General features: G+C 32.7%; 3 protein-coding genes across 3 annotated transcripts; 1 reads left to right on the forward strand and 2 right to left on the reverse strand.

Moving 5' to 3' along the window:
* The first annotated feature begins 1,599 nt into the window (after window positions 1–1,599).
* On the forward strand, window positions 1,600–3,066 carry Nse1 (SMC5-SMC6 complex component Non-SMC element 1). The gene is made up of 6 exons (XM_018547286.1): window positions 1,600–1,787; window positions 1,890–2,031; window positions 2,105–2,300; window positions 2,375–2,488; window positions 2,559–2,682; window positions 2,850–3,066. The coding sequence occupies exons 1-6, from the start codon at window positions 1,688–1,690 to the stop codon at window positions 2,885–2,887; spliced, it is 714 nt and encodes a 237-aa protein (XP_018402788.1). The 5' UTR covers window positions 1,600–1,687; the 3' UTR covers window positions 2,888–3,066.
* Window positions 3,067–3,119: 53 nt separating this feature from the next.
* Window positions 3,120–4,883, reverse strand: LOC108779775 (coiled-coil domain-containing protein 174). Its single transcript, XM_018547277.1, has one exon. It carries the CDS (start codon window positions 4,875–4,877, stop codon window positions 3,120–3,122), a length of 1,758 nt encoding a protein of 585 aa, XP_018402779.1. The 5' UTR covers window positions 4,878–4,883.
* A 4,087-nt stretch (window positions 4,884–8,970) lies between these two features.
* LOC108779769 (uncharacterized) lies at window positions 8,971–22,546 on the reverse strand. Its single transcript, XM_018547271.1, has 3 exons — window positions 22,462–22,546; window positions 11,164–11,356; window positions 8,971–9,049 (listed from the first exon to the last, which is right to left on the reverse strand). The coding sequence occupies exons 1-3, from the start codon at window positions 22,544–22,546 to the stop codon at window positions 8,971–8,973; spliced, it is 357 nt and encodes a 118-aa protein (XP_018402773.1).
* Window positions 22,547–23,832: the final 1,286 nt, after the last annotated feature.

A 23,832-nucleotide genomic window follows, 5' to 3' on the forward strand; every position in this document is an offset into this window, starting at 1 on the left:
TCGTGACATCTTAAGCCTTGTGTCCACAATGCTAGAAATCCGAGATCTCGGATGAAAAAAGAATTAACAAATCACATTTGAACAATTTGGTCACATGACCAATGTAATTGGTCAATTTTTCCTTTATTCGAGATCTCGGACCTATTTCTAGTATCGTGGACACAAGGCTTTAAGACTGTACCAGGAAGTAAGATATAAGGAGACTCCACTCCGTAAAATAAAAGTGGACCCATTTTAGGTTTCGAGTTCAGCTTCCGATTCTGATGAGTGCGAGTAAGAGAAATGATCATTTCTCTTACTCGCACTCATTATGCGCAGCACTACTAAATTCACGAGCGCTGCGAGTGTCGAGAATCGGAAACGGAACTCGAAACCTAAAATGGGTTCATGTCTTGTAGACTGGCGAGACCGAGTGGAGTCTCCTTATATCTTCCTTCATGGACTGTACTTAGGTCGGTATTCATAGGGTCTGCGCACAATAGGAGAAATATTAGGAACAGATATTAAATATGAGAATTTTAACCTATCAGAACTGTGTACTGTGGAATGTGCGCTTTCTGACAGGTTAAAATTCTTATATTTAATATCTGTTTCTAATATTTCTCCTATTGTGCGTAGACCCATAGTCAGTTCTTATATTCAAGGCCGTCTTAAGTTCAGTCTTAAGATGTCACGAACCAATCAAATGGCTGCATTCGCGTCTGAAGACATTACTTAAGACAGTCTTCAAATAAGAACTGACTATGAATACCGGCCTTAGACGATCTTGAATATAAGAATTGACTATTTGCCTGGTTTATGCTAGAGTCCCTATAATAAGGAGTCTGGCCAAGTCATTACTAATTCTATTGGTGTTACTAAAATATGGCGGAACCAATAAGATGCCTCAAATAGCCTCAAGAACCAATAAGATGCCTCATATCAGCATGCTTGTATAATTTGTTTTCTATTATATATATATATATATATCTCACTTACTTTTTACACAGGCTGTGATCTTTTATCAATATGTATTAAAAAATTAGTTATTTTATTTATTTATAATGATTATATACTGTTTACGATATATTTATAGTATCACATCAGTTGACTACACCTATATCTACGACGCCATGTTTTAGCAAACTAGAAAGATTGGCCAGACACCTTATTATAGGGACTCTAGTTTATGCTTCGGTCTTAAGGACTTAATCCTAAATTTCAGCCAATAAAGTTCAAATTTCGGTTAGAACTGGCAGCTTTATTGGTTGAATTTTAGGATATTGGGATTAAGACCTGAAGCTTAATGCCTGGTTTATGCCTGGTTTATACCCAAGAACCTAAAATTCAACCAATAAAGTTGCCAGTTCTAACCGAAGTTTGAGCTCTATTGGCTGAATTTTAGGATTAAGAGCATAAACCAGGCATATGAATACCGGCCTTAGGGAATTCATCGCTCCATCGGGCGCGTTCAGTGGACTCGACAGTTGAGTGAGCGCTCGCTGTTATTTGTGTATTCTTTTAGATCATCCAATCAGAATTTTAGGTCTAGGAGAATACACCAATAACAGAGAGCACTCATTCAACTGTTGGTCCGCTGAACGCGCCCCTTGTATTTTTGTAATTGCCTTTCGTTTTCGTTTGTTTTGTTGAGTTCTTGTGTCACTGTTTCATCGAAAGTTGAAAGAAAAATTGAGTTGATCGAAAAATGCCTTACAGCAACGAACACAAAACTGTTTTGCAAGCTATTATGCACGAAGGTGCTTTGCATGAGGCTCGTGGAAAAGAATTAGTTATAAGGTTATTTAGTATGTATGATGATAAGTTGACAAAGTAATTCATTTTTTTCTATACGGTGAATATACAATGAAAAAAAACAAATCGAATTTCGGATTATTGTCAAATTTCAGAACATAATAATACGGCACAAATATTAAGTGAAATAAACACAAAGCTACGACCGTTATGCATGACTATAAAAAGTATAAATTGCGAAGTTACTGGAGAGTTATATTGGATTTTCGCCAACACAGTGCAAGACAAAACTGCTAGGTAATACCTAATTAAATATTGTCAGCTAACGTATTACTTTCATACAACCTTTGCAGTTACGTTTATGTTTCAGCTTCAATTCCGAATTTTCACAAGCAGAGTTAGCTCTCTTGCGAAATGTGTATTCTGAAATTGTTACTTCGAACAGTGGCTGGGTATCAAGTACATTTTGCCTTAACTTATGTCCATCGATAAATCTAAAACTGAGCAAAACTGATGCTGAACAATTTCTACTTGAAATGGTTAACAGACAATGGTTATGTTGCAAGGTACTAAATGTTTACATTATATACTTCCGATAATGTATCTCTTAAAAGAAGATATAAAAATATATATCTTTCAGGATGGCAAATATTACATGGGAGTGAGAAGCATAGCGGAATTATTGCAATATTTTAAAGACACTTATGAAGGAAATCTTCACATTTGTACTTTATGCAAGCAGGAACTATTTTATGTAATGTTTTTGTAAATATTAAATGTGTGTATCTTATATTACAGCAATGATATATTTTATCATGTTGCAGGGTGACAAATGTAACAAATGTGATGCTATTGCACATGTTTATTGCCTGCAGAATTATGCAAGAAATCATAATAGCTTAGGATGTCCTAATTGTCAATTTTCTACATCGAGACAGAATTTTTCTAGTAACACTTTATTCTTTTTTTAAATTTTATTTTTCCTTATCATGTTTAAATATTGGTATTTTATTTCAATCTTCTATATATAATCAGTACAACATTTCTAAATATACCAAATCAAATTTAAAAAAATTTTTTAATTTGGAAGGTATTACGAAAGATATTACTTCTAGGTAGTAACGCTAGTGCCATGGATATTGATGATGCATGATACAGGTGATGGAAGTACATGAGAAGATGCAGTCTAGTCGTACCAAAAGGTTGAACCGAAGACATAAAGATTAATGTAAGATGCTTTGTTTAATTCATTATGCAGGACTGTTTGGGACAGATAAATGCAACCAACTGAATATTTACATACATTTGTTTTTATATAAAATTAAATTACTATCTATGTACACAGTAAAATTGCATTTAATATAATATTAATAAACAATACTTTATTATGTCCATTTACTATGACCCGCTTCGAATTTTTTTCTTAAATATTTGAGACCTGCCATAATGTTATCTTCATTTATATCTCGTGATAATGATTCTTGTTTGTTTGTGTAAGTTACACCACTGGAAGCTGAAGGTAAAATGTTATTTTCACCCGGAAGAGGGATATCCATAGTTTGTCGTTCAGACGTATTTATCTCAGAGTATCCACACACATTTCGTGAATAATTATTGGATAGATGAGATAATGGATATGATATTGTCGCTTGGTTCTGAGACAAGTTGGATAAAGTCACAGTAGGGATTAATGTTGGTTCTATTGTATTTTCAGAAGATTCAGGAGAGTTATCAACTGCATTATATTCTGGTGAATCGTTTTTATCCTTCGGACCATTGCTATCAATATCTTTTATAATTGGGATTGTCTCGTTATCGACAGAATCATTGCTACTTCCACGATTTTGTAAATTGCTATTAGATTCTTCAATAGATTCTTGGGAATTACAAATCTCTGTGTTATCCAGTTCTTCGTTTTCTTCACGAGTTAACTGTTCATTGCTATTCTGAGAACTGTTGTGAAATCTGTCACTTTTAAAGTTATCATAAACTGGCCCAAATTCACTAATTCTTTGCGATCTACATTTATCCGTCCATTCTTCCTGCGACATCACGTGCCAATAATTCTTCTTGTCTAAAAGTTCTCCAAAAGCTCTTATCTTATCTTCATCATTAGTCTTATTTTCTTGGGTAGATTCATTGATACTTGCAGATGCAGGGTTAACTTTTTCCTTAGAGTTTTCTTTATCTTTCTCAGTAGATTCATCTTTATCAGGGTTAATATTATCAGTTGAATTAGTTGACTTGTCTTCTTGGGCCAATTCCTCTTCTGTAAGCTCTGCTGACAAGCCTGCTCTGATACGTTGCCTAATTTTCGCTGCCTTCAGTCTATTCTGTTCCAACCTCTCCTTCAATTCCTTGACTTCTTTCATTTCCTTCTGCTTCTTCTCTGTTTCCTTTCTTAAGTTTGCTAGGTTCTCTTGCTGCTTCACTCTCTTGTCTTCATCTTGTGAAAACATATAGTAACCAACACCATGCGTTCGTGCTTCGTCAAATAATACATCTTGATAATGTATGTCCACCTTGTCCGTAAGCTTTCGCGTTTGCTCCTCCCATTTTCTTCTCATGATTTCTATCTCGGGTTCTTTCTCTTGAATAGGATATTGTTCTTTGTCTTCTTTTTCTTCGTTTTCATCGATATGTTTCTTCATTATTTCATGCTTTATCAATTCATCCTTCTTTTGCATGTGCGGTAAATCCTCCCGTAAACATTTCCTCGTGCGGCCAAAACAATCCTGATACTCTACCCAATTTTCCTCTGGCTCTGTGGGATATTCCTTATCAATTGTTTCATCTATGAATGTTTCGTCAGGCTCATCTAATTTATTCTCAAAATCAACAAGAAATTTATCATTATTATTTTTGGATTTCTTCAATTTTTGGTACAATCTCGCTTTGGCTTCCAACATTAATTTTGACTTTTTGTGAGCAACAATATCTTCCGAATCCAATGATCTCTTGGTATTTTCTTCTACATTATCTGCAACAATCTTCTTGTTTTTTTTCTTGTTTAACAATGGTGATGCATTAATAGACTCAGTTTTCAACTTGGCTTCGTTTACTTCAGCTTGCTTTCTCAACAGTTCTGCTTTAAGACCCACTAGGGATGAAAAGTTAACATTTATCTTTTTTGTCATATTCATTATTAGAACTTTATCAACTTGCAATACTACTTGAGTAATTGTTGTTAGTCTTTATAAAGAAAGTACTATAAACTGTTCACGAAGCTCTGACAATAAATGTATTGATACAGTTCACGTTATTCCCCCTGAAAAACGATATTATTTAACGAATAAATTTACTGAGGACGATATTTGTTCGCATAGCAAACAATACTTACGTGAATTATTTTAGCGTCAATTATTTGACAGAAACTCCAAAGCACATGCTCTATGCACGATCATACAAATCAAGAAAATAAATTTCATACCATTCCACAAACAGAAAATTGAAACGTTTGTAACAGGCTCGTCACAACCTTCAGATATGACAAAAATGATTTCGACGTTAAGGTTAAGTTAATAACGAATTTGGTCGAATTAAAGCCAGAAACACATAGAAAAACGTAAGGCCGTAATGCCTAGTTCACACTAGGCGCGATGAGCGATGCGCGATGAGCGATAACCAATAAGAACTCTTCTTTACATCGTTGTGTGAGCTAAAGCAAAGCTTTTATTGGTTATCGCTCGTCGTTCATCGCCCATCGCATCCAGTGAACTAGGCATTATGCCTTGGATGTAGAGAGATTTTACAATAAACGCTTGATATCGGAGATGATTCAGATTAATCGACAGTCGAATAGGTTAAATTTACAACAAGACATGGCTAAGTTAAATCATCAACATCCTTAAGGAGCCTACAGACCAGAGCGGCGTAGCGGTGAAGCGGCGAGCGATAGCCAATGAGAGCCGTGCTTTTACGCAAAATCATGGCTCTCATTGGCTATCGCTCGCCGCTTCACCGCTGCGTCGCTCTGGTCTGTAGGCATGATTGGTCAATCAAACGCTTCAAAGCATTCGTAGTGGCAACTCGACCGCAGCCTTAATAAAATGTAGCGCGCGCATACAATATATGTTAATGACGACATTATAGATATACACACAAATATACATTGGTATAACAGATATAATACATGTCAAAACAACTACACTAGTTTTAAGTTTGACCGACATTATTTTGTATTTCGAATTTAATAAGTAACCGATCTCAGACATCAGAGTTTCGTTTTATGTGCTCTCATTTTATATTATACTTTATTGACTATTTTATTAATTGACGATTATGATGTTTGTGATATTTGTTAGGACGCAATTGGCGATGCAAAGATCTCTCTGCGCGCTCCTAGTGGCGGCCGGTAGAAGCTTCGCTAGTCAGACACCTTAAGATGCTTTTTCATGCGCAGCACGCTGCAGTAGCAATTCGTTACTATTGGTTAAGAATTTTATGTAAGCTAGATGACGCACTTCCGGCGCAAAATATATTTTGCCGCAGTTCGTTGAAGTTGAACCGAATGAACAGCAAGCAGCAAGCGGCAAAATCGAGAAAGCGTACAATATGTCCGTCGTTTCATTATGAAAATATTATTTATTGCAATAAATATTAGGAAAATAAACGAAAAATGGCTTCGGATAAGGTACGGATACATGTTTGTAAATTAGATCATTTTATACTTTACCACAAATTTGAAAAAGTAAAGTGTAAAGTATAAAATAATCTAATTTACAAACATTCGTACCTTATCCGAAGCCATTCTTCGTTAATTTTCCTAATATTTATTGCAATAAATAATATTGTCTCGATTTTGCCGCTTGCTGCTTGCTGTTCGTTCGGTTCAACTTCAACGAACTGCGGCAAAATGTATTTTGCGCCGGAAGTGCGTCATCTAGCTTACATAAAATTCTTAACCAATAGTAACGAATTGCTGCTGCAGCGTGCTGCGCATGAAAAAGTACCTTTATACGTGCTATAATGGAAAATAATAAAGTAAAATCAAAAAGAAATACTACATAATGTTTTGTGGCACAATGCCATAATTATAAATAGAAGGGGATCAGTTTTCATCACTTAAAAAAAAAAATTATTTTTTTTTTGTTAATAAAAACATTATGTAGTATTTCTTTTTGATTTTACTTTATTATTTTCCATTATATAAGCACGTATAAGGTGTCTGACTAGCGAAGCTTCTACCGGCCGCCACTAGGAGCGCGCAGAGAGATCTTTGCATCGCCAATAGTGGTGGAGTCAAATATCTAAATCAAATTATTATTATATTCAGTTTAATTAAGAATTCAACAATTTTTTAGCTTGAGTTTTTCATCACCATTAGCATACTAACTAACTGAGTATGAGGCTCGTCTCACGATCGTTGCGTCTACAATTGTAGGAGTAAAACTTTAGAAGATGTAAAACCTTATATTTTATTCCAATGATTCGCTGAAGATTACTCAAAACAAGAGTCGAAACGTACGAGAAACAAATTTATAAATGTCATCGAAATAAAGGTTGATTAGCTTTGTAATAGTACATTGTGCAACAGGGGGGGATAGTATGTTTATAGCTAAAACATACTTGTTACACAATGTACTATTAAATTATTCGCAAATTGTAACCAGCGGTTGACTCACATTACCTGTCATATTTGTTTTTAATTTATTCATGTGATTTTAGTCTTTGACAAACATCTTCTCAATCTTTTTTGACAAAAATAAAGTTGAATTTGTTCAAAAACATTTTAAAACAAACGACCTATTATAACTGTTTCGAGCAATACAAATAAATAGTAACACATACACAAAAAAGTAGAATATAAATAACAATACAAAACAAGACAAAACAGCAAGAATAAAATACGGGTGAGCAAAGTGCTCTAATGTTCACTTTTCTAAAAACCCAAGACATAAGTACACATAAAATAAATTAATAGAAGGCTCAACAAGTATAAAACAAATTGATTAAAAATAAGAGAAAAGAGTCAATAATTTTTTAAATAAGATATATAAATGTAATTAACTCAAAATCGCAATACATTAAACAAACAGAGTAAAATTCGCAAGTAAGAATTCGCACATACGTTTCGACACCGATCGGGTCATTTTCAATGTTAAATTTAAAATTAATTGTGTATAATAGAATTAACGAATCAACAATAATAAATTACATGTGTATAATTATAATAAATTAACGAGTCACAAATATAAAATTAAATGTGTATAATTGAATAATTAACGAGTCGCAAATATAAAATTAAATGTGTATAATTGAATATGGATCTTCCTTTGTGATTAGTTTCGCATGAGTTATATAAATCTATTAACAAAAAAGTATATAAATTTAAAAACTTAATTATGAAGAAGTAAATTGTATATATTACCTTAACAGAAATGTAATAAAAAATGTATAGTCCAGTATAAAAATCCAGTATGTTTAGATCCATTATTGAAATTAAATAAATAAATAAAATAGTCTAATTTACAGTTATAAAAATCGACTATACTACTTGAAATAAAAATAAGAAATGAGTAGGCAGAGACCTCAGGAAAGGACAGAGGAAGGGAAAAATTAAGAGGTGGAAAGAGAATGTATCATGTTAGTATAACAATCTGGCAATGACTCGGTATCATTTTGTTTATTTATGCCATGTGTTTGTTTCTTTATATGAACCATTTCGGATATCAATCTTTTCTTATAAGACGGTTCCATATCTAAAATTTCAACTTTACTCCAATTAAAATCATGATTTTTTTCTATTCTATGATTAGATATTACGGATGGAGATTTAGAAGTTTTATTAATATCCGAAGAATGTTCATGTATTCTTGTTTTCAATTGTCTCTTGGTCTGGCCAACATAACTTGCATCACAGTTGTCACAGGAAATTTTATGTACCACATTTTGGTTGTGTGTGTATTCTAATTTATCCTTGCCTCTTTTTATGAAGTTTTTTAGTGTATTAGGTATTGTATACGCCAGTTTGCAAGTAAAAATGTTGGCAATAGGTTTAAATTTATCAGAGATAGAATTGACAAACGGTATAGCAAAAAATTTTTTCAAACCATTATTATTATTAGAAGAATTAATTTTATTAATAAGTATACATAATACAAACATTTCTAGCAAAATATTGTTTAAAAATGTTTAAGACATTCTGTAGTTTCACAAATTTATTCAGTAGACAACATTTTAACAGGAATCAATTTTCATGAGTAATGAAATAATACATTTGTCAGCATATCTACTTCATAGTACTGCAGTTTCTACTTTATTGTGCAGTTTTTGTAAAATATCCTCGTATTTCTGCAGCGTCTCAATCTTCAATCTATTTCGTCAATAATATTGTAATTAATAATCAAATAGTTGTAACAATATATTTTTAATGTATCACACATTTTTTATCAATGAATTCATACGATCGGGTATATAATTTAAAAGAGAATAAAACCAACCGACTTCTTCCAATTTTAATTAATTTTTGATATGTTAAAACGTAGACAAAAATAAAAGATACGTTTTTTTTATATGTGTTGAATCGTATACGTTAAAAGGAGGAAAATTTCCCTTAAAAAATTAATTTTTTTTTTAGAGTAAATATTGTCGAAATTACAAAAGAAAGAAAAAAAATAAAACTTAAAAATTTTAATAAAACTCAAATGGCTTCAAGAGAAATATTATATAATAATGATAAAAAATTTGTTTTTATTGTATTATAAATTTTTTTTAAAGTTATTTTGTTTAAACAAATTTTTTATAATTATTATAAAGTATTTTTAAAGTCAAACTTCTATTTAAAATATTTGTTTTTATCTCGCACAGTTTCAACAATATTCACTCTAAAAGCAAAAAGGAAACAAATTTTTTTTAAGATTTTTACTCCCACAATGTATAAATTTAGCATGTATAAAAAAACACGTATCTCTCATTATTGTCTATATTTTAACATATCCATATAAAAGTTAATTAAAATCGGAGAAGGTCAGTTGATTACGTTTCTTAGGGTGCAGTCACATGGAGTCAGTACGGGTGCAAACCCATGCAGCGGAAAGTAACAACAACGGAAAAGGCAAATAGAAGGGGTTAACCAGTCAGAGCAATTCCGTTACGTTATTTCGTAACTGGGTTTCACATGATGAGAAAAATATTGACGGAACGGAACGAACGAAATGACCTCAATGAACTTATCACAGCAGTCCGTCAGCATGGTAAAGTATTTATTGTAGTATATATGCAAAATATTGGAGATATTTTAACAATTAATACATATATGTATATATATTTGTTATTAGGAACAATTAAAATGTAGTTATTGTGGTTGGTGCTTGAAAGAATGCCAAATTACAAATAAATTAATATTATTATTATATTTATGTATAAATATATATATATATATAACAATAACTACACAATAACTACATTTTAATTGTTCCTAATAACACACATATATATATATATATATATATACATGTGTATTAATTGTTAAAATATCTCCAATATTTTACATATATACTACAATAAATACTTTACCATGCTGACGGACTGCTGTGATAAGCTCATTGAAGTTATTTCGTTCGTTCCGTTCCGTCAATATTTTTCTCATTATGTGAAACCCAGTTACAAAATAACGTAACGGAATTGCTCTGATTGGTTCAGTATCCGAGAATGGATTAAAATGGATTGGATTTTGTCTATTCGAATTCATACGTATTTTAAACAGCGAAAACTTTTTTTTGGATTCAATTAGATGCAATTGGATACAATTGGATTGAAAAACAGCGTTTCCTATTCAAAATTATGAATTGAACAGTATTCACTATGGTCACAAACGCACTGAAAAAGCTAATATTATTATGATTGAAAAGTATACAGATATGCTCCATGCAATTCCTATAAATGAATAAAAACGTATTCGGATTGAAAAGGATTCATTTTAATATTCATGAATCCATATTTCTGAAAATTTGAATCCATTTTAATCCATTTCAATCCATTCTCAGATACTGAGTTAAGCCCATGGCACATAGAAAAACGTAAGGCCGTAAAACGTAATCAGTAAGCGAATTGCAGGCCAATCACAGTAGATACCGTAAGGCCGGTAGCGAATCCAATGTTACGATTTCCTTACTGATTACGTTTTACGGCCTTAAGGTTGATTTATACTGGCCGTAAACTGTTAACTTATGCCGTAATCTGTAAAAATTGACCAATTATAATTGATAATTCCCCTCTCATTCGACTGTGATTGGTCAATTTTTACAGATTACGGCATATGTTAACAGATTACGGCCAGTATAAATCAACCTTTACGTTTTTCTATGTGCCATGGGCTCCCCTTCCATTTGCCTTTTCCGTTGTTCCGTTCCGCTATTTCTGACTACATGTGACTGCACCCTTATATGTAAAGTAATCCATTATAATATGAATTTTTGTTCAACGTACTTTTGCTTGCTGTTCGACAGAATTCCGTGCAGATGTAGCACTTTCTTTAGTTGAACTTCACTTGAATTGTATTTGTCCTTAGCATGTATATTGAGCAGCCTCACGATAATTACTTCCAGGAGTGGAATGTACTTTTGCAACTTTACAAACTTTTTGTCGTATTCGTCCATTTTGTTCTCAGTTTTCGTCATATCTATGTTCAGACAAAGAAACACGTCATTTTTTTTTATAACAGCATACAGTTACTGTTGTATTTGTTTCATTCGTTTGTGTATAACCGTTATGGTAATTCTACAATGTGCTCTTTGTTTACCGTTTCTTGCTGTTTGATCAAAAAGGCAAGAGTGAACAAGGGACAAACAGCAACAAACAGGAAAGAAAGAACACATTATAGAATTAGACGGAATCAATCGAATTCTCGAAACTCTTCTTTTTATTCACAAGAGAAATACCTATGCGTCGAAATCGAATTATAGATACAATATTTCGAAGTTTCGAAGTCTATATCTGCGTGCAAGGCATGAAGGAAGATATAAGGAGACTCCACTCGGTCTCGCCAGTCTACAAGACATGAACCCGTTTTAGGTTTCGAGTTCCGTTTCCGATTCTCGACACTCGCAGCGCTCGTGAATTTAGTAGTGCTGCGCATAATGAGTGCGAGTAAGAGAAATGATCATTTCTCTTGCTCGCACTCATCAGAATCGGAAGCTGAACTCGAAACCTAAAATGGGTCCACTTTTATTTTACGGAGTGGAGTCTCCTTATATCTTACTTCCTGGATGTAGAGAGATTTTACAATAAACCATGAAGGAAGATATAAGGAGACTCCACTCGGTCTCGCCAGTCTACAAGACATGAACCCATTTTAGGTTTCGAGTTCCGTTTCCGATTCTCGACACTCGCAGCGCTCGTGAATTTAGTAGTGCTGCGCATAATGAGTGCGAGTAAGAGAAATGATCATTTCTCTTACTCGCACTCATCAGAATCGGAAGCTGAACTCGAAACCTAAAATGGGTCCACTTTTATTTTACGGAGTGGAGTCTCCTTATATCTTACTTCCTGGTGCAAGGCCAAGAGCAAGCTTTAACGGTTTAACCAAGAAGACTAGAACCAGGAGAGTAAACTCGGTCAAATATCGGTAGTGGGGGTAGGCCAAAAAGGGACGGCGGATAACTTCCCCCACTCTTGCGCTTCATTAGTCCTCTCTGTCGCTCTGATAGTCGTTTTCAATTCGTGCCTGCGCATGTCAAACAAACCTTGTTTGACATGTGCATTTAATGTGCAGTATAATTTCTTTTTACAACTTACATTCTGTTTAAGATGGTTTAAGAAGATTTTTTTTTTAAGTGTGTCCCTCGGATGAGGGGAAAACAAAGGTTAAGAACAACAACTTCTTGGTTATAACCGATGCGCGCATGTGCAAACTTTCATATAATGTGCAATGCCACTGCGCATTGTATGAATAACCGTGGACGTTTTTTTGACCTAGAGACCCTCTAACAGAGACTGGCCATCAGGCGAGTCCGGCATTTCCTAGCGAAATCCTACAAGTGAGAGAGAAATATAGGCCATTTCACTCACACGAATATGTGCGTTCGTATGTGATCGTTTATTCAAGTTGATTTGAGTTGATTCAAGGTTATGTTCGTGGTTTTTGCTCAGTATAAAATAATAACAATAAAAATGAGTGGTTGCACTGCACAATTCTAGAAAAATTATTTAATATCTGTCTTTAGTCAGGTTACGGCTAAACATGTTTTAAATTATCAATTGTTTCCTAAAATTATTAGAAAGTTTGTCGTATTCAAATTAAGAACATTAAGTAAGAAAAATCCTAATATTAATAGAAGATATGACAGTAAATCGTTGGTACACACCTTTTTTAAATAAATTTTACAAATGTTAAGTGTTTGTACTTTTGTCACTGATTTCCTAACCTTACTTTAATTTTATTTGAAAAAGATTTAATAGAATTAAGAAAGAGAGAATATCAAATATAGAAATTATTTAACGTATAAACAAAAAGAACGAAGACAATATAGGAGTCAATGTTTAAAATTTAATAACAAAGTCAAAAATTAAATCATAAGTGTCAAAAACAGCTATTATAACAAAGTTATTTAAAGATAAAGATGTATATAACTGACGATAAAACTTGACATGTTTTTTTTTATTTAACGTATATTATATATATTGATGTAAAAAGCACGGTTTTAATATTTCTATAATATTTATCATTACATACTATTTACATTCCAAGTAAATGCAGTAATTGAAATTTCAATACGAGCGGGAATCGCTAGGAAATGGCGGACCAATCAAAAGTGGCCCCCTGATGGCCAGTCTCTGTTAGTGTTCTGCGCATGCGGTAACGAGTCGTTGCTCCGCCTCCTCTTTCAGCGCGCTATATATTCTTGGTTTAACGATAAAGATATAATAGCAGGAGTATTTTATTCTTTACGTCCATGTACACCTACTAAAATTTATATTCCGTTATTATTTTTGTTATTCCTGTCGTGATTCTATCCGTGACTGTCAAGTTCGTAGAGTGTAGAAAATGATAAATAAGTATTGCTAAGTGTTTTAATTTCAAAATTACATTTTTTTAATGTTTATTTAATTTATCCATCCTTTTGTTAAATTGAAAAATATATCATCATATCTATATATATATACATATACAGGGTCATCGAAAAGTATCGGACCCCCCTAATATCTTCAGTTAGAATGCATTTTGGAGAAAAATGTTCAATAGCAAAGTTGTATGGTTTCAAGCGAAGAATAAGATGATGACCTTGACTTTGATCTTGACCATGTCCTTTAAGGTCATTTCAAGGTCAATCTTATTTTTTTGAATGGAACCCCCTACATTTTATTACATATTTTTATAGCTTATCTCAAGAGCTTTCCAAAACACTATAATAAAACATTTTTTCATTAAGTACTTTTTGAGTTATAAAGGTTTGAAGTCAACAATCTTTTGACACGAAATGTAAAATACCTTGTAAAATATTATTTAGTTTTCAATAATCATAACCTTAATACTTTTATGCGCGGAATAATGAGACCAATTAATTGGTTTAAAGAAAATACATTAATCAAAAAGTGTCGGATCCCCCTAATATTTTCAGTAAGAATGCATTTTGGAAAAAAAATTGTTCAATAGCAAAGTTGTACGGCTTCAAGCGGTTATGCTAGTAGGTTATGGCGGAAAACTGCCCGAAGGTAACTGGCCGGAATCACACGCCACTCTTGCCTTAACTGGCCGGAATCACACGCCACTCTTGCCTTAACTGGCCGGAATCACACGCCACTTAACAAATTGTTAACTTCAAACCTTTATAACTCAAAAAATACTTAATGAAAAAATGTTTTATTATAGTGTTTTGGAAAGTTCTCGAGATAAGCTATAAAAGTATGTAATAAAATGTAGGGGGTTCCATTTAAAAAAATAAGGTTGACCTTGAAATGACCTTAAAGGACATGGTCAAGATCAAAGTCAAGGTCATCATCTTATTCTTCGCTTGAAACCATACAACTTTGCTATTGAACATTTTTCTCCAAAATGCATTCTAACTGAAGATATTAGGGGGGTCCGATACTTTTCGATGACCCTGTATATATAATATATGTAATAGACGAAAGAGTGTGCATCGTTTCGGATGCTTTTATCGATGAATGAAAAATTAAACATTCTCTTTATAAATAATTAAGTAATATATGTAAAATAATATCCTAAATGTTCAATTTTTCATTCATTGATGGAAAGGTTATTCAAAACGATGCAAGAAAAGAAAAATCAATTAATCAAGAAAATCAGAGAAATCAATTAATTCAACGTTCACATTAGCATTGTTTGTTCTGTTTCTCGAGGTCTGTTCCGAGTAGACCCAAGCACGCTCGATTCTTTTCTTGCAATTACAATATCTACAAATAAAATTAACAAAGCTAAACATCCTCGATTGTTAATCGTATTTTCCAAAACGCACATGTTTTAGTTTTATTCATAACACTTGTATGCTCGATGAAGTACAGGTTAACACATTTTTAACCTACGTACATACATATCTTTATCTTTTCTGTTATAATTCCACTTGATAAGTTATTTCCTAATATTGCTTAATATTTTTTATTGCTTAATATTTTTTTATTTTTTTATGACGTGCACGCACTATGATATCACTATGCGAGCATTTTGTTATCTGGGATGTTATTCTATGGATTAACATTATATGTACTCTTTAAGAATAAAAAGAGGATATAAACGGTGGGGTTTTATAAATATTTTATGTATATGTTATTCACATTAATCTCTCTTAAAGTCATTTTCATTTGTCATCATTGTTAAGTAAGAATAACTGATTGTACATAATAGCATCCTGTAAAGAATGTAATCTATGAAATCTCTCGGAACATAAACATTTTTTAATTGATTATTATTATTAAAATAGATTGCATTGCGCTGAATTTTAACGCTAGAGGATAAACAGATAATAGAGATAACTATAAATTATATTTTTAACAAATTTTTTTGTGTTATTGTTCCAGTAACGTCTTCAGACAAGGTCGGCAATACTAAGGACGAATTGGAGCATCAGCAACAAGCTATAGTACAATCAGGAAAACTATTAGGGAAATATGGTAGACGAGAAGTCACTGATAAAGCGCTGCTCGCATTGGCATTTGCCTTTTTCCTCGCCTGTGTATTTTATATTCTACAAAAAAGGCTACTCTAAGCATGTATAAAGTTTTAAGGTATATGTATAAGACGTATAAAGCTTAAGATGAGATAGCAAACTGTTTATATAATACAAATTCTTATAAGCAGACGGGAAAAAAAGAAATAATGTGATATATCTATATTATATACTCTTCAAGAGAGAGAGAGAGAGTGAAAGAGGACAAAGGATAGATCTTTTGTAAATATTTAATAACTTTATATACAGGGTGGCTGAGAATAACCGCATAATATTTTATGAGTGGGTAGAACAGACTATACTGAGTCGAAAAGTCCTGTACCATTTTGCGATTGCAGTAATAGTTAACGAGATATTAATTTATAAAAATATTTAAATTCGCCCGGCCCATTGTCAAATGCAAGCGCGCGGCTGGATAGGACCGCCCTGCAAAGCGCGCCGCGCGCGTTTGCGTTCGCCGTCGCTAGGCACGCGACTCATGTCTAGCGACGACTATTGCCGCTTGTTATAAACAACGCTTGTTATAAACAACGGCTAGCGACGGCGAACGCGCCCGGCGCGTTTCGCTGGGCGGTCCTATCCAGCCGCGCGCTTGCATTTGACGGTGGGCTGGGCGAATTTAAATATCTTTATAAATTAATATCTCGTTAACTATTACTGCAATCGCAAAATGGTACAGGACTTTTCGACTCAGTATAGTCTGTTCTACACACCCATGAAATATTATGCGGTTATTCTCAGCCACCCTGTATATATACATATATATATGTACGAGCGTGCGTGCGTTGTTACGAGCGCAGAACGCCGCAACTTGTAATAATGAGAAAAGACTGTAATAATTCAACGATTGTCTTTTGACCAACCTTTATTCAACGGTGTTACAAGCAAACATACAGACTAGCGATCAAAGGTTGATGACGAGAGTACAGCTTACGAAATTAGACTAAATCAAACTGAGCTGGAAGGATCTTTTTATTGACTAAAGAGGTGGAGTCTGCTATCAGAGCTCCAACTAATAACGTATGATTTTAAAATACCAAAAATGTACGTAAATGGGGTAGGGAAAAACTGGAGAAAGTGACGATGACTTATGCAAGAGTCCGTTAAAGATGAGTCATAAAATAAGTTCGTTAGACATATAGCCCTTTTTTGCCTATAATTCTAAAAACATCATAAAATTGAATATTGAAAAGAGGTTTTCAAAAGGGAATGTGATAAACTTCAGATTATATATATATATGTATATAAAATAGATTTTGTATATATATATATATAATCTGAAGTTTATATATATGTATATATATAATCTGAAGAGAAAGAGAGAGATGTATATATGGATATATTACTGAACAAAACGGGCGCGTCAAGTATGTTGCTGGAGATATTGCTCATTTTCGATTGTCTCTATGATTTTCTATTTGTTATCAAGGTAAAAATATTTTTTCAATTTTTCTGCGCCTTTTATTAGGCTATCTATTACATTTCGTTTTCTCATTCTGGGGAGAATCACATTAGAGGTTAAAAAAAAGAATCGATTTTTTTTGCATAAATCGCTAGCTTAACAATCCAAGAATACGCTGCCAAAAATTCAAAGCGAAATTCGCATTCGTTTAGATTTTATGAGCATTGAACCGAGCGTTTATCGGGTACAGGCTACAGACTCGAGCGCACAGCAGGTAGGGCCGCTTCAGGTAGTCGCTCTTTGTACTTACGTAGTCCCCCTTGTAGGAAACCCCACCTTTGTATCTGTAAACGCTGGGCCGAGAAAAAATGTCGGACGCTCGACGCGATGTCGGGACTCGAACCGAGGACCTCGTTGAGTTCGTAACACAAAGCCACCGCCTTGCCGCGGAGCCACACAGCCCGACACGTAGATCTTTAGTTGATATCTTACATATCTTTCTTTTCCAATAACGGTATAGAAGGTACTAGAAGCATCAACACAACGGATTATTTCGGTTATATTCTATCTCTTAAAAAAACCTTTTTTTAAAAAAGAAAAAAGCATACGCCAAGTGCATAAGAAAGATATTGAACTTCTTGATCCAAAACAGATATGAGATAAATATAATTGACCTAGTGTATTCTTCATTACGCCAGTCACATATAAAACAGACCGAAAGTGACTATAATTGTCAACTGTATTATAGTGAAGAAAAAACTTGGCGTGCCCGGGTCGCATTAATTGTAAACAGTATGCAGTGAAAACATTATTTCAACATAGTATTTGTATTATAAATTAAAATAACGGACATATGTATACAGATATAATCAGGGAATGGAAAGTTACTTTTTAAAAATAACTAGTTACAGTTACTCGTTACCGAGTAAAAAATGTAACTAGTTACAGTTACAGTTATCGCTTTTTAAAAGTAACTCGTTACAGTTACCGTTACTTGAAAAATAACTTTTCGTTACTTTTCCGTTACTTTTTTAAAATCAATTTAAAAATGTACTTTTGCATTTTTTTTTTTTTATATGTAATACTGCGACAAATATATAGTTTTATTTAAAAAAAAAAAAAACAATGTAGAATGGCTCAAATAATAAATTAAATAAAAGTAAAATGAGAAGGGTTACGAGCCAAAAATGAAACAGTTTATTTCCGATAAGAACGACGATGACAATGTAATTAAATGTATAAATATATATTAGAACAATACATAGATAAAACAAGATAAAAACAAACGACGTTTCGACACTTATTGTCATCGTCTTTTAAACTGTTTCGCTTTTGGGTTCATAGCCCTTCTCATTTTACTATTATTTAATTTATTTTTTAATTTTTTTTAAACACAATTTTGTAATTCTAAAACCTGTAAAATATGCAGCAAACTGAAATATTTGTATGTCCTATGTATTACATAGAAGATAGAAGTGTAAAATAATTACTGAATCATAACGGCCGAATGTCTAAGGGCTTTCAAGTCTTATTGATAAGCGCTATAAATAGCATGTATCCAATCGAACCGTGTTCAATCGTGTGCAAAGTAACGACAAAAGTAACTGTAAATTTCGTTACCGTTACCCAAAAAATGTAACTCGTTACCGTTACAGTTACCAAAAAAAGAAAGTAACGCAGTTACCAGTAAAGTTACCAAAAAAGTAACTTGTAACTGTAACTTCGTTACAAGTAACGAGTTACTTCCATTCCCTGGATATAATATATTATACGTATAACATTGTGATGTAAATTGTAACTCGAAAACTGTTGCTCGGATGGAAGAAAGTTAAATCAGAAAGTTGTAGATATCAAAAAAATCTATCAATTTGTTTCTATAATAATTATCGATAGGTGGCGTACTTTTCGAGTTATATCGAAAAAACCGTCAAAAATCGAGTTCTCTAGATCTCGTTAACTGTTTCCTTTATAAAGTTGTTACTTCTTGCAAATATAGCTTATGACAAGCTGAAAAAGTGCTTTTTTTAAAAATTTAAAAATATCGATTATTTTTCGAGATAAATCGATTTTTAGAGAAAAAGATGCTCTCATAAATTGGCTAGATCTTCTCAGAGGATGATCGTAGAGTAACGATTGAGGGCTTATTTTCCTCGTCAAGAGTTGTACTTTATTCCTGACATTTTTTCACGTATTTAAAAAAAAAATTAATTTTTTGCGACCTTCTGGAGCGGAGATGGTATTTTTTTTTTAAATAAATGTGTAAGGCGCAATAAACAGTTTACAACAGCAGACTTCAAGGACGTTGAAGTTTAATACCTGTACTTTCAAATAAAAAATACTACAATGCGTTTACATGTTTTAGAGTGTACACAATTGAGTGATAAAGTGGATTACTAATTAAACAACAGATTCACTATAATACAGTTGACAATTATAGTCACTTTCGGTGTGTCTTATATGTGACTGGCGTAATGAAGAATACACTTGGTCAATTATATTTATCTCATATCTGTTTTGGATCAAGAAGTTCAATATCTTTTTTATGCACATGGCGTATGTTTTTTTCTTTTTTTTAAAAAAGGTTTTTTTAAGAGATAGAATATAACCGAAATAATCCGTTGTGTTGATGCTTCTAGTACCTTCTATACCGTTATTGGAAAAGAAAGATACAAAGGTAGGGTTCCCTACAAGGGGGGCTACGTAAGTACAAAGAGTGACTACTGAAGCGGCCCTACCTGCTGTGCGCTCGAGTCTGTAGCCTGTATCCGATAAACGCTCGGTTCTATGCTCATAAAATCTAAACGAATGCGAATTTCGCTTTGAAAATTTGGCAGCGTATTCTTGGATTGTTAAGCTAACGATTTAAGCAATAAAAAAAATCGATTTTTTTTTTTAACCTTTATTGTGATTCCCCCCAGAATGAGAAAACGAAATGTAATAGATAGCCTAATAAAAGGCGCAGAAAAATTGAAAAAGTATTTTTACCTCGATAACAAATAGAAAATCATAGAGACAATCGAAAATGAGCAATATCTCCAGCAACATATATACTTGACGCGCCCGTTTTTTTCAGTAATATATCCATCTCTCATATATACATCTCTCTCTTTCTCTTCAGATTATATATATATTAGAAGGAACACTTAAATCCAGTTTGGAAAGTTCCATGCCAATCATGTGCTGCAGATTCAATTCAATCCACAGCGAGATCTTCTATGCTTCCAGTGCCTGCGGAATTATTTTTATGTGTAACATACACACTAAAGAGTTTTCCCGATTTGTATTTGGTAGATGAATAATGTTTAATTACATCGCATGCAATACTGTATTCCTTATATTTATTTGAGCTGAACTGGAGGCTCTGATGAAGGAAATGGCTCGTTTGGAGATTATCGTTAATCGTATGGACTTCTATCATTTCGGTCAAGATTCTTTACCGTATGAGTTTCGTGTTAAAGCTATACCTATGCTATTTGCCCGGCAATAAAATTAATATTCCGTACAATCCAGAAAATGTGTACATTCCTTTACTTGATACGAATGAGCAATCGCTGGGAATATAATTACAATATGATATAGAATATATATTAGTTATTTTTGAGTTATGTTATTTTTTAGTCATAGCGTTTGCGATTTTGTGTATGTCAAATGTACGTCAAATTTGTACATACAAGAATATTAATCTGTATAAAAATTAATATTATTTTATATTAATTAGCACATATATGATAATAATATATTTTTGATAAATACAAGTAAATGGGAATGTGCAAAAGGTATTGATGTTGTATAATTTAAAAAGTTTATGTAAATTGGAATTATTTTGATATTGTTCAATAAAAAAAATTTTTACAACTTGTATTCTGTTGATCGATTTTTGATATAATTTATTTTGGCGAATTTTTTAGAACTAAAACCGTCTTATATCAGTTAATTATTAATTTAATTTGGCCATAATTAAATTTAAATTTATAAAATTATGATTCAATTTTAATCTGAATAACATACGTACATAAATTGTGTGATGACAATTTAACATCTATTAGTTGAAAATTTTATGTAGTTATAATAAATTATATAAAATTTTGAACTAATGGATATTAAATTATTATAATTATATAATTATTCTCAAAATTGATGGATGTTAAATTATTGACATAATTATTGATTTATTAAATGATTCTTAATTTTTTTGTATTTGTTACATATTACAATACTATATTTGAACGATATCGTCAAAATATAATATAATACTTGAAAAATGATCCTAGATAAAACGTTGGAGACAAATTAAAACAAAATCTCAAAGATGTCATAATAAATCAAAAAGTAGATGTCAATATTTTTTCTGGTAGTTTTATAAGATATCTTCGAAATTTGAAGACAATGTTTACATAACGTTATAATTTCAAGACAATGATTTCATAACGTTATAATTTTATTTTCTTCTTCGATATTTGCACTCTCTGTTTGCTGATATTTCGTTTGGCATGTTTGGAACCTAAATTATTTAAGTATATTGCTTCATGAAACGGATGGATAGGACAGCATTAGACAAATTGTCAAAGATCAAATATCTATATGTGTTAAAATTTAAATTATAAAAGTTATTAAGGTAGTTAGACCTAGAACGCAAAATTATTTAATATTTGATATTAAAATTTAGATTAATATATATATTGATTTTGCATCTTGCTGTGTTGTATTCCGAAATTGCTTCTCGGTCTTGCCCTCTTAATCGTAGCGATCCAAAGCCTTTACGATGACGTTGACAAATCTTAGGCATCGTTGAGATTTGTCTAGAATATTCTTAAGTTTCGCTATAACGGTCTATCTATTCGAATTTTTGAACAGTCACGCGATAAAAATGGCAACCGCCTGTTCGCAAGAATCTATGGCTGCTCTCAGGCTGCGTTTTCACTGCAAGTAGTGAAAAGCTATAGTATACGTAACGCGAACTATAAATTTTCAGTACTTGCAGTGAATAACGGAACATAGCTTCAGAAAGCCTGAATTTTTCAATTGGGCGCATTCAGCAGAAAAGAGCTCTACTAGAGCGCTCGCTGTTATTGGTGCATTCTTCTAGATCATCCAATCAGAATTTTAGCTCTGGAAGAATATACCAATAACAGCGAGCGCTCTAGTAGCGCTCTTTTCTGCTGAATGCGCCCAATCAAGTGGCGCCGCCATGATACAAACCTACGCCACCTACTGGTAACGTTAAACCGCGATGAGACATGAAGAACGTGGCAGAACTAGCCAGAACGTGGTTGTGTACGGTCATTGGACTTCATTGGACTCATCTCTCCATTTCTCTACGAAACCTGTGCATATATGCATCGAGGATACTTAGGTGAGTGATTGAAAATATTTTGTGCTGCGTTCGGAAATATCACTCGAGTACCCCCGTGTATCGTCTTATCCTTGTTTGACATTGAATGAATACCAAGGATAAGACGATACACGGGGGTACTCGAGTGATATTTCCGAACGCAGCATGGATAAATCGCCTAAGACTGATTGTGGACATCGATTAATTTGGTAAAGGTAAAGAATACCCCGCTCCTCTTCAATTTTAATAAAAATATACTCAATCGATGGGTTTTTGCATGAAACGAAAGAATCTGACAGAAAAAAGTGTCGCTTTGCACTACGAACCGAGATATTTAACGTTAAAGTTGATGACTATTCAGGTAAGGAAATCTGTCTTTTCGACTACTGTTAAGAATTAGCCTCGGTTTTAGTTTTACAATAAAGTTTATTACGAATTATTTCAACTAAACTATTACATTCAATCAGAGCGAGCTGTCTCAAAGGAAGGCAAACAAACGTCCGAAGAAGTGAAGCTGGCGAGAGACAAAAAAAACAGCACACAATTCAGGAAAAAATAAACATCACTATCATAAAGACATGTTCACAGTAAATTCGCAGATTGGATTCTTATTTTAAAATCTAGCGCCATCTAAGAACTACCTCAACGATTATTCTTTCTCCAACACCCTCTCTTAATCGTTGACTATTTGAACATGTTTCTTTAGTCTAAATAATTAAATCTTTAGAGTGATATAACTATTCCTTAAAATTCAACGCATATAGATATTTATATGACTCTTAAACAATAGACTTGTCTTAACTCTTAAACTTAAAAGAAAATATCTATATTCAAATTTTAATTTAATTATAAAGAACGTTTACATAGAATAAGTAACAAACTTTATTTGCTTAAAATTAGATTTTTAAACTTCTCAAATTTAATATTACCGAGTGGTTTGGTAAACACATCTGCTATTTGTTCGTCGCTGGGACAATACTTTAGTTCTAATATATTTTCTGCATATTTTTCATTTAGAAAATGATATCGAACATCTATGTGCTAGAGACCTAGAAAACAGAGATGCGTCATTGAAGGGTATGGCTTGATTGGCTGTCTAAATCACGTGATCAGAGAGCTATTTTAATTCACTATTGCATCTAATAGATACAGTTTTATAACGTATGTACATATATATATATATATAGAGAGAGAAAAATTTAGACAATACAGTGTCGAAGTGCAATGAACAACTATTA

The sequence above is a fragment of the Cyphomyrmex costatus genome, unplaced genomic scaffold (assembly GCF_001594065.2).
Source record: "Cyphomyrmex costatus isolate MS0001 unplaced genomic scaffold, Ccosl1.0 scaffold611, whole genome shotgun sequence".
NCBI classification, from domain to species: Eukaryota; Metazoa; Arthropoda; class Insecta; order Hymenoptera; family Formicidae; genus Cyphomyrmex; species Cyphomyrmex costatus.